The 14,810-nt window shown below is 55.8% G+C and overlaps 1 protein-coding gene across 2 annotated transcripts; it reads left to right on the top strand.

Moving 5' to 3' along the window:
- Positions 1 to 1,011: 1,011 nt before the first annotated feature.
- Masp2 (mannan-binding lectin serine peptidase 2) lies at positions 1,012 to 13,825 on the top strand. 2 transcript variants are annotated; one of them, XM_013033210.1, is made up of 10 exons: positions 1,012 to 1,065; positions 1,140 to 1,368; positions 1,463 to 1,640; positions 1,949 to 2,080; positions 4,311 to 4,507; positions 4,750 to 4,897; positions 7,649 to 7,767; positions 11,730 to 11,808; positions 13,049 to 13,183; positions 13,651 to 13,825. In XM_013033210.1, the coding sequence occupies exons 1-10, from the start codon at positions 1,061 to 1,063 to the stop codon at positions 13,767 to 13,769; spliced, it is 1,341 nt and encodes a 446-aa protein (XP_012888664.1). In that variant the 5' UTR covers positions 1,012 to 1,060; the 3' UTR covers positions 13,770 to 13,825. The 2 variants fall into 2 exon arrangements, with proteins under 2 accessions (XP_012888664.1, XP_012888671.1); XM_013033217.1 differs by lacking the exons at positions 13,049 to 13,183; positions 13,651 to 13,825 and adding an exon at positions 11,962 to 12,045.
- Positions 13,826 to 14,810: the final 985 nt, after the last annotated feature.

Genomic DNA, 14,810 nt, shown 5'->3' with positions numbered 1-14,810 from the left:
CCAGCCCCCCTTTTTTTTGTGAGTCTTGGGGCCTGAACTCTGGGCTTGGGCGCTGTCCCTCAGTTCTTCAGCTCAAGGCTAGCGCTCTACCACTTGAGCCACAGTGCCACTTCCAGCTTTTTTTGGAGGAGTTTATTGGAGATAAGAGTCTCACAGAGAGCTGGGAAGGTGGCTTAGTGGTAGAGCGCTTGCCTTGCATGCATGAGGCCCTGGGTTTCATTCCTCAGCACCACCTACATAGAAAAAGCCAGAGTGGCACTGTGGCTCAAGTGGTAGAGCACTAGTCTTGATCAAAAGGTCAGGGACAGTGCCCATGCCCTGAGTTCAAGCCCTAGGACTGGCAAAGAAAAAGAAAAAAGTGTCTCACAGACTTTTCTGCTCAACTGGCTTCAAATCACAATCCTCAGATCTCAGCTCCTGAGTAGCTAGGATCACAGCTGTGAGCCATCAGTACCTGGCTATGTTTTGTTTTTTTGTTTGTTTGTTTTCAAGTGCGCTACCACTTGAGCCACAGCGCTGCTGCTTCTGGTTTTCTGGTGGTTAATTGGAGATGAGTCTCATGGACTTTCCTGTCTGGGTTGGCTTTGAACCTCAATCCTTAGACCTAAGCCTCCTGAGTTGCTAGGATTACAGGTGTGAGCCACTGACGCCCAGCTTGTTTGGTTTTTATTTGAGTTCATTGTTGGTGGTGGTGGTCATGGGTCTTGAACTCTGGGCCTGGGCACTATCCCGCAGCTCTTCAGCTCAAGGCTAGCACTCTACCACTTGAGCCACAGCGCCACTTCCGGCTTTTTTCTTTTTGCTTACGTGGGTGGTGCTGAGGAATCGAACCCAGGGCCTCAGGCATGCAAGGCAAGTGCTCTACCACTGAGCCACCTTCCCAGCCCAGCCCCTGGCAGGGTGTGTGGCTGGGTCGCTGCGTGGGCCGGGGCCTCCTCACCTGGACTGGAGCCAGCAGACATCACGGGGTCACTTCCCAGAATGCCGGAGTCCGCGGGGGCAGGGCAGGCGCCGGACACCCGGACAGAGCAAAGGTGAGGCGGCCCGGGACTCGGACGCCATGAGGTAGAGGGGGGCCCACGGCGGGCGGGCGGGGGGCCCCCGCGGGCCCGGGCCCCCTGACCCGGCCTCTCCCGCAGGCTGCTGGTCCTCGCGGGACTGCTGGGAGCCCTGACCGCCGCATCCTCGGACCCCAAGGCACCTGAGCCCGTGTTTGGGCGCCTGGCGTCCCCTGGCTTCCCGGGGCCGTACCCCAATGACCAGGAGCAGCGCTGGACCCTGGCGGCGCCCCCGGGCTACCGCCTGCGCCTCTACTTCACCCACTTCCAGCTGGAGCTCTCCTACCTGTGCGAGTATGACTTCGTCAAGGTGCCAGCCAGCACGGACGGCTGGGGGCGGGGGGCCCAGGAATCGGGCAGGGGCTGCATCCCCCCTCCCCTCCAGTGACCCCTCGATCCCACAGCTGAGCGCCGGGACTCAGGTACTGGCCACGCTGTGTGGCTGGGAGAGCACCGACACGGAGCGGGCGCCGGGCAACAGCAGCTTCTACTCGCCCGGCCCCAGCCTGGAGGTCACCTTCCGCTCCGACTACTCCAACGAGAGGCCCTTCACAGGCTTCGAGGCCTTCTACGCAGCCGAGGGTGAGCCCCGGGTCCCTGGCCGCCACAGGCACGCCCAGTCCCTCCAGCCTCTGCCCTCTGTCTGCTCTGACAGGTGCTCTCTGATTCTGAGGGACGCTGTCTGACCCCAGGCAGGTGGCTCAACCTCTCTGTGCTCAGGTTGCGGCAGGGCCGCCGCCGGGTTGATGGCCTGGCAGCTGGGCTGCCGTTGGCAGATGTTTAAATTCTCATTTGTTCAGCAACCCCCAGGCCTGTGTGAGGCCTGGCCTCAGCCCGGCCGGGCTGCGACCCACCTGCCTGCCTCCCGACCCGGCCCCTGTTCACTCCAGACATCGATGAGTGCCACGTTCCCCCCGGAGACGCGCCCCGCTGCGACCACCACTGCCACAACCACCTGGGCGGCTTCTACTGCTCCTGCCGTGCGGGCTACGAGCTCCACAAGGACCAGCGCACCTGCTCAGGTGAGGCGGGGGTGGGGCAGGCCTGCCCAGCGCCCGCCGGGGGGGTTGGCATGGCTGGGGGGGGCAGGGACCAGCGCACCTGCTCAGGTGAGGCGGGGGGGGCAGGCCTGCCCAGCGCCCGCCGGGGGGGTTGGCATGGCTGGGGGGGGCAGGGAGGACTAGGGCGTCCTGACTGCACTGAGGCTGGCACCACGGGTTCCCTGTCCACAGAGGGTACGGGTAGGGCGCAGGGTGAGTTCAGCTCCCCATTCTCACCCCCATCTGCTGAGCCTCAGCCCCCACCTCCCCCTCTCCCCGAGCCTTTCCCAGGCTCCCGCAGGCCCCGTCCTCAGGAGCTGGCTGTCCCTGCTGGCCCCTGGGTGTCTCTCTTTCACTCTCTCTGTACTAGTCCTGGGATTTGAACTCAGAGCATGGGTGCTATCCCTTAGCTTGTTTAGCTCAAGGCTGGCACTCTACCACTTGAACAGTTCCGCTTCCAGCTTTTTTGCTGGTCAATTGGAGATAAGGGTCTCACGGACCCTGGCTGCTTTAAAGCCTTCCTGCCCAGGGGCTGGCCTCAACCCGTGATCCTCAGATCCCAGCAGGCGGGAGGCTCCAGCTTCTGCATGCATGCGGCTCACGCTGTGCTCTCTTCCAGAGCAGCGCCTCTGACCTGCCTCTGTGCGGCCGCCCAGCCCAGCCGGACAGCCGGAGTGGGGCCCCGGGGGCCGGGGCTGGGGTCTGGAGCGATTGCTGCGCCCCCCAAATAAACCTGGCTGGACCTCCTGCACGTGGCTGCGTGTCTCTGGGCGGGGGCTCCGGAAGGGGGGGGCGGCGCTGTGTACCCTGGGCCTCTTCCCTTCACCCCACCCCCTTCGAAGTCTGTGAACTCTGGGGACCCAGTGGCTCTTCATTTTGGGGATAGGACACTGAGGCCCAGAGAGGGCGGGGTCTGCCTGAGCCCCCGCTGGGGGGGATCGGCCTTGTCACCCCTACTGGGGATGATGGCCCAGCTGCCTGTCCTGAGAGAAGGCTCAGTTGGCTGTGAGCAGGAGATGTGGGGAGTCGGGGGGTCACGCTCCCTGCGGGTGGGGCAGGCCCGGCTCTCCCTCCTCCCCCTCCCCCCCCGGCCCGGGCCAGGCCCCTACCCCACAAGGAGCAGCCCACAACAGGGGCAGTGCTGGGAGCCCCGCTTCCGCTTCCTGCTGGCCTCCAGTCCGACACCTGCACCCCCTCTCCACATGCTGGCAGAGGGCCCGGCCCGCCGAGGGACCGAGTGTGCGGCTAGGTCAGCCACCATGCCAGAGGGCCCAGATTCCCGCGGCCACGCGCCCCACCGCTAAGGCTTTGTGATGGCTAGCGGGAGATAGAAGTCTCCCAGATGTTCCTGCCCTGACCCTCAGATCTCAGCCTCCTGAGCAGCTAGGAGGGCAGGCGGGAGTCACCGGTGCGGGGCTCACACAGTTGACGTGTGTGACGTGTGTGTGACCTGTGTGTGTGTGTGTGACGTGTGTGTGACGTGTGTGTGTGTGTGTGTGTGTGTGTGTGTGTGTGTGTGTAGCAGTCTGGTCTGGAAGGTCTGGAAGGTAGTGAGGTGGGGACCCCTGGTGGACACGCGTGGCATTGCAGGAACTGGCCTGGGACATAGCGGGAGGCACTGGGCGGGGGCAGGCCCTTCCCCTGGGGACGGTGGAGGCGCCGCCTGCCTCTTCTCTCCCGCTCCCTCTGCCTTGTGACTCGGGGTGTCCTGCCTTTGGAGGAGGGGGGAGTGAGAGCAGGAGTAGGGGCACCTGTGACTCAGGTGCCGTGTTCCCATTAAGCTTCAGACCTAGGGACCCCCCCACCCCTTTTCCCTTAGCCAGTGGTGGGGCTTGAACTCAGCGCCTGGGCGCTGTCCCTCAGCTCTTCAGCTCAAGGCGGGCGCTCCACCACTTGAGCCACAGCACTCTGGTTTTCTGGTGGTTCATTGAGGATGTGAGACTCATGGACAGACTTTCTTGCTTGGGCTGGCTTTGAACTGTGATCCTCAGGTCTCAGCCTCCTGAGTAGCGAGGATGACAGGCGTGAGCACCGGCGCCCAGCAACCCCCTCATCCGCTGTGGTGTGGGGGCCCTGGGCCCCGCCTGGGCCTCTGGCTGGGGGTGCAGAGCCCTGGGCCGGCCTAGGGCCCCTTGCCCTGCCCCGCCCTGCCTCCCAGGGGCGGCCCAGCCCGAGGGCACAGCCGCGCCACCCATCCTCTTCCCTCTCCCAGCGCTGTGCTCAGGCCAGGTTTTCACTGCGAGGTCCGGGGAGCTCAGCAGCCCGGAGTACCCAGAGCCGTACCCCAAACTCTCCAGCTGCACCTACAGCATCCGCCTGGAGGAGGGCTTCCGCCTCAGCCTGGACTTTGTGGGCTCCTTTGATGTGGAAACGCACCCAGAAGCCCAGTGCCCCTACGACTTCCTCAAGGTATGGGTTCGAGTCCCTCTCCCTCCGTGCCCCTCGTCCTGCAGCAGCCCCTCCCGCCCCTCCCGCCCTCCCGGCACCTGTGTGGCCGGCTGGCCTGTCCCCGCTGCTGCCCCTGGGCTGTCCCCGCTGCTGTCCCCGCTGCTGCCCCTGGGCTGTCCCCGCTGCTGCCCCCGCTGCCGCCCCGCTGCTGCCCCTGGGCTGGGCCGTGCAGGGCAGAGGCCGCAGGCCTTCTCCTTCCTCAGATTCGCACAGGCCACCAGGAGCACGGCCCGTTCTGTGGGACGACACCGCCCCGCAGAATCGAGACTCAGAGCAACACGGCCACCATCACCTTTGTCACGGATGACTCTGGGGACCACACAGGCTGGAGGCTCCACTACACCAGCACGGGTGAGCAGGGCTCAGCCCGGCAGGAAGCCGAGCTGCCGTGCCTTCTCCACAGCCAGGGGCCCAGAGGGCGAGGCTCCCGCCAGGCTGAGGAAGGGACCGGGTCTGAGCGATGAAGCACCATCCTTTCCTTCCTCCCTTCTCTTACCCAGCCTTCTCCCCAACCATCTCCCCTTCTCTGTGCCCACCCATGTGCCCATCCACTCATCTATATGCCCTCCCACCCTTCACCCACCATCCATTCACCCACCACCCACCATCCATCCATTCACCCATCCACCATCCATCCATCCATTCACCCACCACCCACCATCCACCATCCACCACCCACCATCCACCATCCACCATCCACCCATCCACCCACCATCCATCCATTCACCATCCACCATCCATCCATCCATTCACCCACCACCCACCATCCACCCACCATCCATCCATTCACCATCCACCCATCCACCCACCATCCACCATCCACCCACCACCCACCATCCACCATCCACCCACCATCCATCCATTCACCCACCACCCACCATCCACCATCCACCATCCACCATCCACCCATCCACCCACCATCCACCCATCCACCCATTCACCCACTCACCCACCATCCACCCATCCACCCACCATCCATTCACCCACCACCCACCATCCATCCATTCACCATCCACCATCCATCCATCCATTCACCCACCACCCACCATCCACCATCCACCCACCATCCATCCATTCACCCCCATCCACCATCCATCCATCCATTCACCCACCACCCACCATCCACCATCCACCATCCACCCACCATCCATCCACCCACCATCCACCATCCATCCATCCATTCACCCACCACCCACCATCCACCATCCACCCACCATCCATCCACCCACCATCCACCATCCATCCATCCATCCATTCACCCACCACCCACCATCCACCATCCATCCATTCACCCACCATCTACTCACCCACCCACCACCATCCACCATCCATTCACCCATCCACCCACCATTCACTCACCCACCATCCACCCACTCACCCACCATCCACTCACCCACCCTCTACCCACTCACCCATCTACAATCTACCCATCCCCCCCACTCACCCATCCACCCATCCACCATCCACCATCAACCCATCCACTATCCACTTATTCATCTACCCATCCACTCACCCCTGTACCCATCTACCCATCCATCCTGTATTCTTAGATCTATCCATCCATTCAGCGATCCACCCGCCCACCTATCCACCAATTCACCATCCATCTACCCATCATCTGTCTATGTATTCACCCAGCGACCCTCAGGTACCCATCCCCCCAACCCACCACCCACCCACCTACCTGTCCACTCACCTACCAGTTAATCTATCCACACACACACCCAATTCCTCCACTTATCCACCTCTCCATTCACCCACATACCCATCCTTGCTCTCATCCATCCATTCATCATCTCCCCCCCCACCTACCCATGTGCCCATTTTTCTTTCCCATAGCTATGTACCAAAGTTACAAAATATAGAACTTGGGGCTGGGAAGGTGGCTCAGTGGTAGAGCGCTTGCCTTGCATGCATGAGGCTGGGTTTGATTCCTCAGCACCACATAAGCAGAAAAAGCCAGAAGTAGCGCTGTGGCTCAAATGGTAGAGTGCTAGCCTTGAGCTGAAGAGCTGAGGGACAGCGCCCAGGCCCAGAATTCAAGCCCATGACCGACAAAAAAAGAAAAAAAGCACCCACATTACAGCTTAGCTATTTGGGGTGTGTGTTCCAGGGTGGATGTAGGTATGAGCTCCTGCAGGTCGGTCTGACTGTTTCTTTTTGTGCTGTTCCTGGGGCTTGAACTCAAGGCCTAGTCACTGTTCCTAGGTTTTTTACTCAAGATTAATGCTCTACCACTTGAACCACAGCTCTATTTCTGCCTTTTTTGTGTGTGGTTAATGAGATTTGAGTTTTATGGACCTTCATGCCTGGGCTGGGTTTGAACCATAATCCTCCGATTCCTGAGTAGTTAAGATTACAGGTGTGCGCAGCCAGCTCCTGGCTTACACTTCAGATTTTTTTGGTGGTTAATTGGAGATACGAGTCTCATGGACTTACGAAAGTCCAGGCTGGCTTTGAACCACGATCTTCAGATCTCAGCCTCCTGAGTAGCTAGGGTTACAGGTGTGAACCATTGGTGCTTGGCAATTTTATTTTTTGGCAGTGAGCAAGACTGAACCTAGGGCCCCCAGCCTTGCCATAGGCCACCCCCATTACCCCCCATCGCCCCCCCCAGCTGCAATTTAAACCCACATGGTCCTGTTCTTTTTTTTTTTTTTTTTAGTGTGGGGCTTGAACTCTGGGCCTGGGGGCTGTCCCTCAGCTCTTCAGCTCAAAGCGAGCGCTCTACCACTTGAGCTACAGCGCCACTTCCTGTTTTCTAGTGGTTTATTGGAGATAAGAGTCTCACAGTCTTTCGTGCCCAGGCTGGCTTTGATCCATGATCCTCAAATCTCAGCCTCCTGAGTAGCTAGGATTACAGGCGTGAGCCACCAGCGCCCAGCTAGTCCTGTTCTTTTCTTAGAAGTTACACTCTTGGTTTGAAAGTGAGTGACATGTACGGCGCAGAGTGTAATCTCATCTCTGCCGTCAGATGTTCAAACCCCAGAATACTTGGGGCAATCTCCCTTCACATCTTGCTTTATTTGTAAACCAAGTACTTCTCAGATCCCACGGCCTCACAAACCTGCCAGGCCATTAAGCCCGTTTTCCTCTGCGCAGCCCAGCCATGCCCTGATCCGAGGGCGCCACCTAATGGCCGCATTTCACCAGTGCAGTCCCAGTACATCCTGAAGGACAGCTTCTCCGTCTCCTGTGAGACTGGCTACGAGCTTCTGCAGGTGAGCTTCTGCAGGTGAGCGGGCTACAAGGCTAAGCACCCCACCCCACGTGGGCAAGGCGGGCCGGTCTCTTCTGTCAGTGCACAGGCAGGAGAAATCAAGGAAATGAGGCTGGCCATGGAGTTTTATTCTTTGCAACCCTGCCTTTATTTTTGGTGATACCAGGGCTAGAACTCAGGACCTCGGGCTTTCTAGGCAGGCACTCTCCGGCTTGAGCCATGCCTCTGGCCCCTTTATCCACGGGCTACGTTTGAGGCAAGGTCTGAACTAAACCCTCCTACATGTGCGTCCCTTTGCTGTGGGATTACAGAGGTCACTGCGGTGCCCAGCCATGGCGCACCTGAGGCTCGGATAAGAGGCGACCATCTTCCACCCAGCCGTTGACTGAGACGGAATCTCATGACCTTTTATGCCCAGGTGGGCGTCAGATCCTGATCTTCTGACTTTCTCCTTCCAAGGAGCTAGGATCATAGGCTTGAACCACCATACCCACTCCCCACCCCACCCCCCCCCCCCCCCCCCCCGTCCTGGGGCTTGAACTCAGGGTCTAAACACTGTTCTTGAACATTTTTGCTCCAGGCTAGCACTCAACCAATTGAATCACAGCTCCACTCCTGGCTTTTTGGTGGTTTATTGAAGATAAAAGTTTCACGGACTTTCCTGCCCAGGCTGACTTTGAACCGTGATTCTCAGATCTCAGCCTCCTGAGTAGCTAGGATTACAGGTGTGAGCCACTGGTGCCTGGCTTAATTTTTGTCTCTCATGGGGCTTGAACTCTGGGCCTAGGCACTGTCCCTCAGCTCTTCAGCTCAAGACAAGCGCTCTATCACTTGAGCTACAGCGCCACTTCCAGTTTTCTGGTGGTTTATTGGAGATAGGAGTCTCACGGACTTTCCTGCCTGGGCTGGCTTTGAACCGTGATCCTCAGATCTCAGCCTCTTGAGTAGCTAGGATTACAGGCGTGAGCCACCAGCACCCGGCTTCACTTCCAGTTTTCTAGTGGTTAAAGTCTCATAGACTTTCTGGGCTGATTGAACCGTGATCCTCAGATCTCAGCCTCCTGAGTAGCTAGGATTATAGATGTGAGTCATCAGCCCCCCCGCACAATTTTTTAATATATTGTTTTGGTGCTGGGATTGAACTCAAAGCCTCAGCCACAGGAAGCCCATGTTCTACTGGTGAGCTGTTTAAAGCCACATGTTTGTTTGGTTTTTTTGGTTGCGGGGCTTGAACTCTGGGCCTGGGCGCTGTCCCTCAGCTCTTCAGCTCAACGCTAGCACTCTACCACTTGAGCCACAGCGCCACTTCTGGTTTTCTAGTGGTTTAAAGGAGATAGGAGTCTCACGGACTTTCCTGCCCGGGCTGGCTTTGAACCGAGATCCTCAGATCTCAGCCTCCTGAATAGCTAGGATTACAGGCATGAGCCACCAGCGCCCGTCCCATGCTTTTTTTTTTTTTTTTTGTGCCAATACTGCGGCTTGAACTCAGGCTCTGCACACTGTGCCTAAAATGTAAGGCTGGTGTTGTGCCACTTGAACCATAGCTCCCATACCAGCTTTTTGCCGGTTAGTCTCTCACAGACTTTTCTGCTTGTAATGGCATCAAACCATGATCTTCAGATTTCAGCCTCTTGAGTAGCTAGGATTACTTTTTTTTTTTAAGCTACTTTTGGAAAACTGCTGATTAAAATGGGCAGCATTTCTGCCCATTTCACACATTGCAATGACTATCTGTAAAATGGCCAAAAGAGCAGAGAGGGAAGTTTGTTACCTATGCCCTGTGATCGTGCCTGGCATGAAATTCCAGGCCCTCTGGCCACCTGACAGCTTTCCCAGGAAACCGCCCCCCCCTTCAGTCAGCAGATGGACTGGAAACAGCACAATCTGCAAAGTTATAAATAGTGACCTCTGTTAAGGGAGAGGGAGTATAATTTTTAAAAATGCTTAGTGTATCACTTTAGGGGCACAGGTAAGACATTAACACCTCCTCCCTATGTTCTTCTAAATTGTCACTGGATCCCAGAGGTAAGAAGTAATAATGGTGAGATGCTGCGGGATCGCTCAGAGTCCTGCCAAGGCCAAAACCACAGGAAACAAAGCAAAGCAACTCTCACCTGGCAAACTTTGGGCAAGGCTCCTTTCTGCAGCTCCTTAGATCTGTTCATGTTTTCATTAGATGGGGGAAAATCATAGCTGGGTGCTGGCTGCTCACGCCTGTCATCCTAGCTACTCAGGAGGCTGAGATCTGAGGATCAAGATTCAAAGTCAATCTGGGCAAAAAAGTCTGTGAGAGGGCTGGGAAGGTGGCTCAGCGGTAGAGCGCTTGCCTTGCATGCCTGAGGCCCTGGGTTCGATTCCTCAGCACCACATAAGCAAAAAGAAAAAAGCCGGAAGTGGTGCTGTGGCTCAAGGGGTAGAGCGCTAGCCTTGAGCTGAAGAGCTGAGGGACAGCGCCCAGGCCCAGAGTTCAGGCCCCATCACCGGACCCAAAAAAAAAAATAAAAAAAATAAAAAAACTCTGTGAGATTCTTTTTGTATGTTTTGTTTTGCCAGTCCTGGGGCTTGAACTCAGGGCCTGAGTGCACTGTCCCTGAGCTGCTTTTGCTCAAGGCTAGCACTCTACCACTTGAGCCACAGTGTCACTTCCAGTTTTCTGTGTATATGGTACTGAGGAATCGAACCCAGAGGAATCAACCACTCAGACACATTTCTCAGCCCTGTGAAATTGTTTTTTTTTTTTTTTTTTGTCGGTTGTGGGGCTTGAACTCTGGGCCCCGGACACTGTCCCTGCGTTCTTCAGCTCAAGGCGAACGCTCTACTGCTTGAGTCACAGCACTGCTTCCAGTTTTCTAGTGGCTTACTGGAGATGAGAGTCTCATGGAGGGGCTGGGAAGGTGGCTCAGCGGTAGAGTGCATGCCTTGCAAGCATGAGGCCCTGGGTTCGATTCCTCAGCACCACATAAATAGAAAAAGCCGGAAGTGGCGCTGTGGCTCCAGTGGTAGAGCGCTAGCCTTGAGCTGAAGAGCTGAGGGACAGCGCCCAGGCCCAGAGTTCAGGCCTCATGACCGGCAAAAAAAAAAAGAGTCTCATGGAGTTTCCTGCCAGGGCTGGTTTTGAACTGTGATCCTCAGATCTCAGCCTCCTGAGTAGATAGGATTACAGGCGTGCGCCACCAATGCCTGGCCCCTGTGAGATTATCTCCAGCAAAAAGCTAGAAGTAGAGGTGTGGCTGAGGAGGTAGAGCACCAGCCTTGGGTGAAAAAGTCAAGGGAGAGCATGAGGACCTGAGTTCAAGCATCAGTACAGGCACACAATTAAATAAAGCAATGATGGAGAAAGGGAGAGGTGGTACGAGCACTCAGAAGGCAGGGGTAGGAGGACCAAGGATTCCAGACTCTGCCTAGCCCAAGCAAGGCTCTGAGTTCCAGCGCTACAGAAGGGGAGAAAAAGGGATGTGGGAGGTTTAGCAGGAACTCTGAGGGCTGACGGACTCTAGGATTATAGAGGAAAGCACAGACTTAGCATGTGATTCACACGTCAGTACACCGCAGACGGACGATGAGCCAGGGTGTTGGCGAGAGAAGCACTGCTGTGTTTTGCTTTTGTCCTGGAGCGTGAACTAGTGCCTGGCCACCGCCCCTTAGCTTTGCACTCAAGGCCAGCTCTCTGCCTCTTGAGCCACAGCTCTACTTCCAGCTTTTTGATGACGATGTGGAAATAGTCTCATGGGCTGGCTTCAAACCATGATCCACAGTAGCTAGGATGACAGGTGTGAGTCACCAGTGCCTGGCTTCTGCAGAGCTTTTGGTTACAAATGTGTCCCATGAGTAAGCCATGGGCTGGGCTACCCAGCTGTCACTGCGCAAGTGTGGTTAGGGGTCAGAGGAAGAACTGGGCGGCTCAGGCTCAGCAAGTGACCGGACAGTGGAAGCAAGAGACTTACTTTCTGAATTCCTCTCTAGGGTTCTTTGCCCCTGAAGTCGTTTGTTGCGGTCTGTCAGAAAGATGGATCTTGGGACCGGCCCATGCCCCAGTGCAGCAGTACGGCTGTGGTGACCATTCCCTCCCACCCTTCCTTCCTCCCTCCCACCCTCCTTCCCTCCCCTGCGGCCTGCATCCTCTGCTCCCCCATCCCCACCCTCAAGTAATGCCATTTACAGAGGTTCAAATCCTACATTTGCTTCTCTTCCTCAGATTCCTGGAGAATGTAAACATGCAGTCTGAAAATGTTCTTTTCCAGCCGGGCACAGTGGCTCCTGGCTGGGTGTGGTGGCGGGCGCCTGTGATCTCAGCCATCGGGGGTCTGTAGGTGCAAGGGCAAAAGTGTGAGACCCTGCCTGAAACATAATTTAAGCAGAAAGAGCTGTGGCTTAAAAGTACAGAGCCGTTGGCCAGCATATGCAGGGCCCTGAGTTCAAACCCCAGTACTGAAGGAAAAAAAAAAAAAAAGAGGGCTGGGAGTAGCTGGCATTCATGAGAGCCTGGACTCCATGCCCAGCTCAAAGGCAGGATTTGAGGTCTCCTCCTTCGTAGTCTGTATCCCCCACGCTGCCAGGACTCCATTGCCTGCTCTGGACTTCATCTGCTTCCCACCATTTACGCACACCCGCCCTTCCACCTCTGCGCGTGCAGCTCACACGCAAGCTTTCCAATTGTTCCTAAAGGTGTTTAAATCTCCATCTGCATCTACATATGCATGTGTTGGTTTTTGTTGTTTTACATCTCACCAATATGACTGCTCAAATTTCTTTTCTTTTTGTCAAGGGTGGGGCTTGAACTCAGAGCCTGAGAGCTGTCTGAGCTTTTTTACTCAAAGCTAGTTGCTCGACCATTTTGAGCCACAGCACCACTTCTGGTTTTCTGGTGATTACGTGGACTTGAGTCTCACAGACTTGGATGCCCGGGCTGGCTTCGACCCACAATCTTGGATCTCAGCCTCCTGAGTGGCTAGGATTACAGACCTGAGCTACAGGTCCCAGCTTCAGGCTGGCTTTGGACTCAGCTCCACCCGTGGCTTGCTGGGGTGACAGGCTGGCGTCACCCTCCCTGGCACTTTGTTTCAGGAGAGCTCCTGACTCCCGTCTTTAGGGGAGGCACGCACACCCCTTCCCCAGGGAGCACCCGCAGGTAGACGCTGCGTGAGAGACACGCCCACTCAGTGTGGGCCATTCACATTCTAGTTGGGAGCTCTGCACTGCCGCACCCCTCTGGCGTGGTCAGGCCTTCGCAGGGGTAGCCAGCCTTGTGGACACGGGACGCCTCCTTCCCTGTCTCCTTGCAGTTGTAGACTGCGGTCCTCCTGATGATCTACCCAATGGCCGAGTGAACTACATCACGGAGCCTAACGTGACCACTTACAAGGCTGTGGTGCAGTACAGCTGCAGAGAGACCTTCTACACCATGAAGAGCAACCACAGTGAGCCAGGGCTCCGGGCTGGGGTGGGGGTGTTGGGGAGAGAAACCTTAACCGTGCTTTTTTGGTTTAGAGAGACAAAGGATAGAAAGGCCTTTCTCCCACCCACTAAGTGAATTATTACAGCTCAAGTGAGTTTAATGTCAATTTGTGAGAATCTGAAAACATCTTATCTGGTAAATGCCGACTACAAACACACAATATATTCCAAATGGTTTAATTTAACAAGTCAAAACCTTATCATTAAGTACTTGAGATCTTGATACATATTCAAGGTACGCATCTAAAAGGTTTCCACTTTGCTAGTAAACATGGTAATGCAGAGATCTCTTATGTATGAAATCATGTAAAATGGTTATCCAGAGGCCTCTGTCTCCCCCAGGCTCAGGAATCAACATCTTTCAAGGGTGTTCAAGCGCGACAGCCACCTCCTACTTGTGGCTAAGTTTTGCTTTTGCGATGATTTGCAGGCAAATACGTGTGTGAGGCTGATGGATTCTGGACGAGCTCCAAAGGAGAGAAATCCCTCCCAATCTGTGAGCCCGGTAATGGACCCATTTATCCCTCCCCCCTCCCCCCAGCTTCCTAATTGGCCAGGGGGGAGGGGGAGGGCTTTCGCTGTGGTAGGCAGAAATGGAACTTGGGTCCTTGGCTCTCAGACTAAGTTATTATTTCCAAATAATAAGTTCTCATTATCCCCTTTGCATATGGAGAGGTTGGAAGGGGCTGAATGCATCAGTCATTTGATTATTTTTGACCTTATAACTAGGCAGGCATAAAAAATTAAATGATTTTTTAAATTATCTTGAGCCATTTATACATTTATAAACATGAGTTCTTCTGTTGAGTTACTTTTCTTCTCTCTAAAAATGCTATTAAAACCAAAAGCTAATAACTTCATTATTTCCCTAAGCAATTGTTTTCAATGATGTCTAGGTTTTTAAACATTAATGCAATTTGCCTTTTAACAGTATTTTTTTTAATACCAGAATTGGCTCCAACAATAATAATTGAGAAAGATTTTCTTAAAAAATTGATCGGTAATAATATATTCATTACCCCTGTGTTATTTGGCTTAAATTAGCTTTTGCAAACCTATACTTGGCCAACACAATCACAGTGTTTGTTAGTTTTAATGCCGCCATAGGAAACTTACACGCTTGTTTTCTTTTCTTTACTGGGGCCTGGGCGCTGTCCCTGAGCTTTGTGCTGAAGGCACAGCGCTCTTCCACTTGAGCCACGGTGCCACTTGGGCTTTTTCTAAGAGCCTCACAGACCTCAGACTTCGGCCTCCAGAGGCGCTGGGATTACAGGCAGAGCAGCACGTTACAGAGCAGAATTGGCTGGCTCTACCTAGTGAACGTTAGTGTTCGGATCAATCAGCCAGACCCCGAGTAACTGGGCTAGGTCAATGCTTCCAGAACGCCCCCCCCCCCAGGCGGGCGGAAGTGGGGCCCAGGCAAAGCGGGGGAGGGGAGGGAGGGCTCCTCTCACCGCCCCGCCCTCGCTGTTTCCTCCGCAGTCTGCGGGCTGTCGGCGCGCACGGGCCACGCTCGCGGAGGCCGCATCTTCGGGGGCCGAGCCGCCGGGCCCGGCGACTTCCCGTGGCAGGTGCTGCTGCAGGGCGAGG

This window comes from Dipodomys ordii, unplaced genomic scaffold (assembly GCF_000151885.1).
Source record: "Dipodomys ordii isolate 6190 unplaced genomic scaffold, Dord_2.0 Scaffold6, whole genome shotgun sequence".
NCBI lineage: Eukaryota > Metazoa > Chordata > Mammalia > Rodentia > Heteromyidae > Dipodomys > Dipodomys ordii.
This window is presented reverse-complemented; position numbering and strand designations above follow the sequence as displayed.

Excerpts from the sequence above, each read along its gene's own strand:
- Masp2 (XM_013033210.1), top strand. Across the intron at positions 1,641-1,948 it reads GGCCTTCTACGCAGCCGAGG|ACATCGATGAGTGCCACGTT; the intron begins GTGAGCCCCGGG and ends TGTTCACTCCAG. Across the intron at positions 4,898-7,648 it reads GCTCCACTACACCAGCACGG|CCCAGCCATGCCCTGATCCG; the intron begins GTGAGCAGGGCT and ends TCCTCTGCGCAG.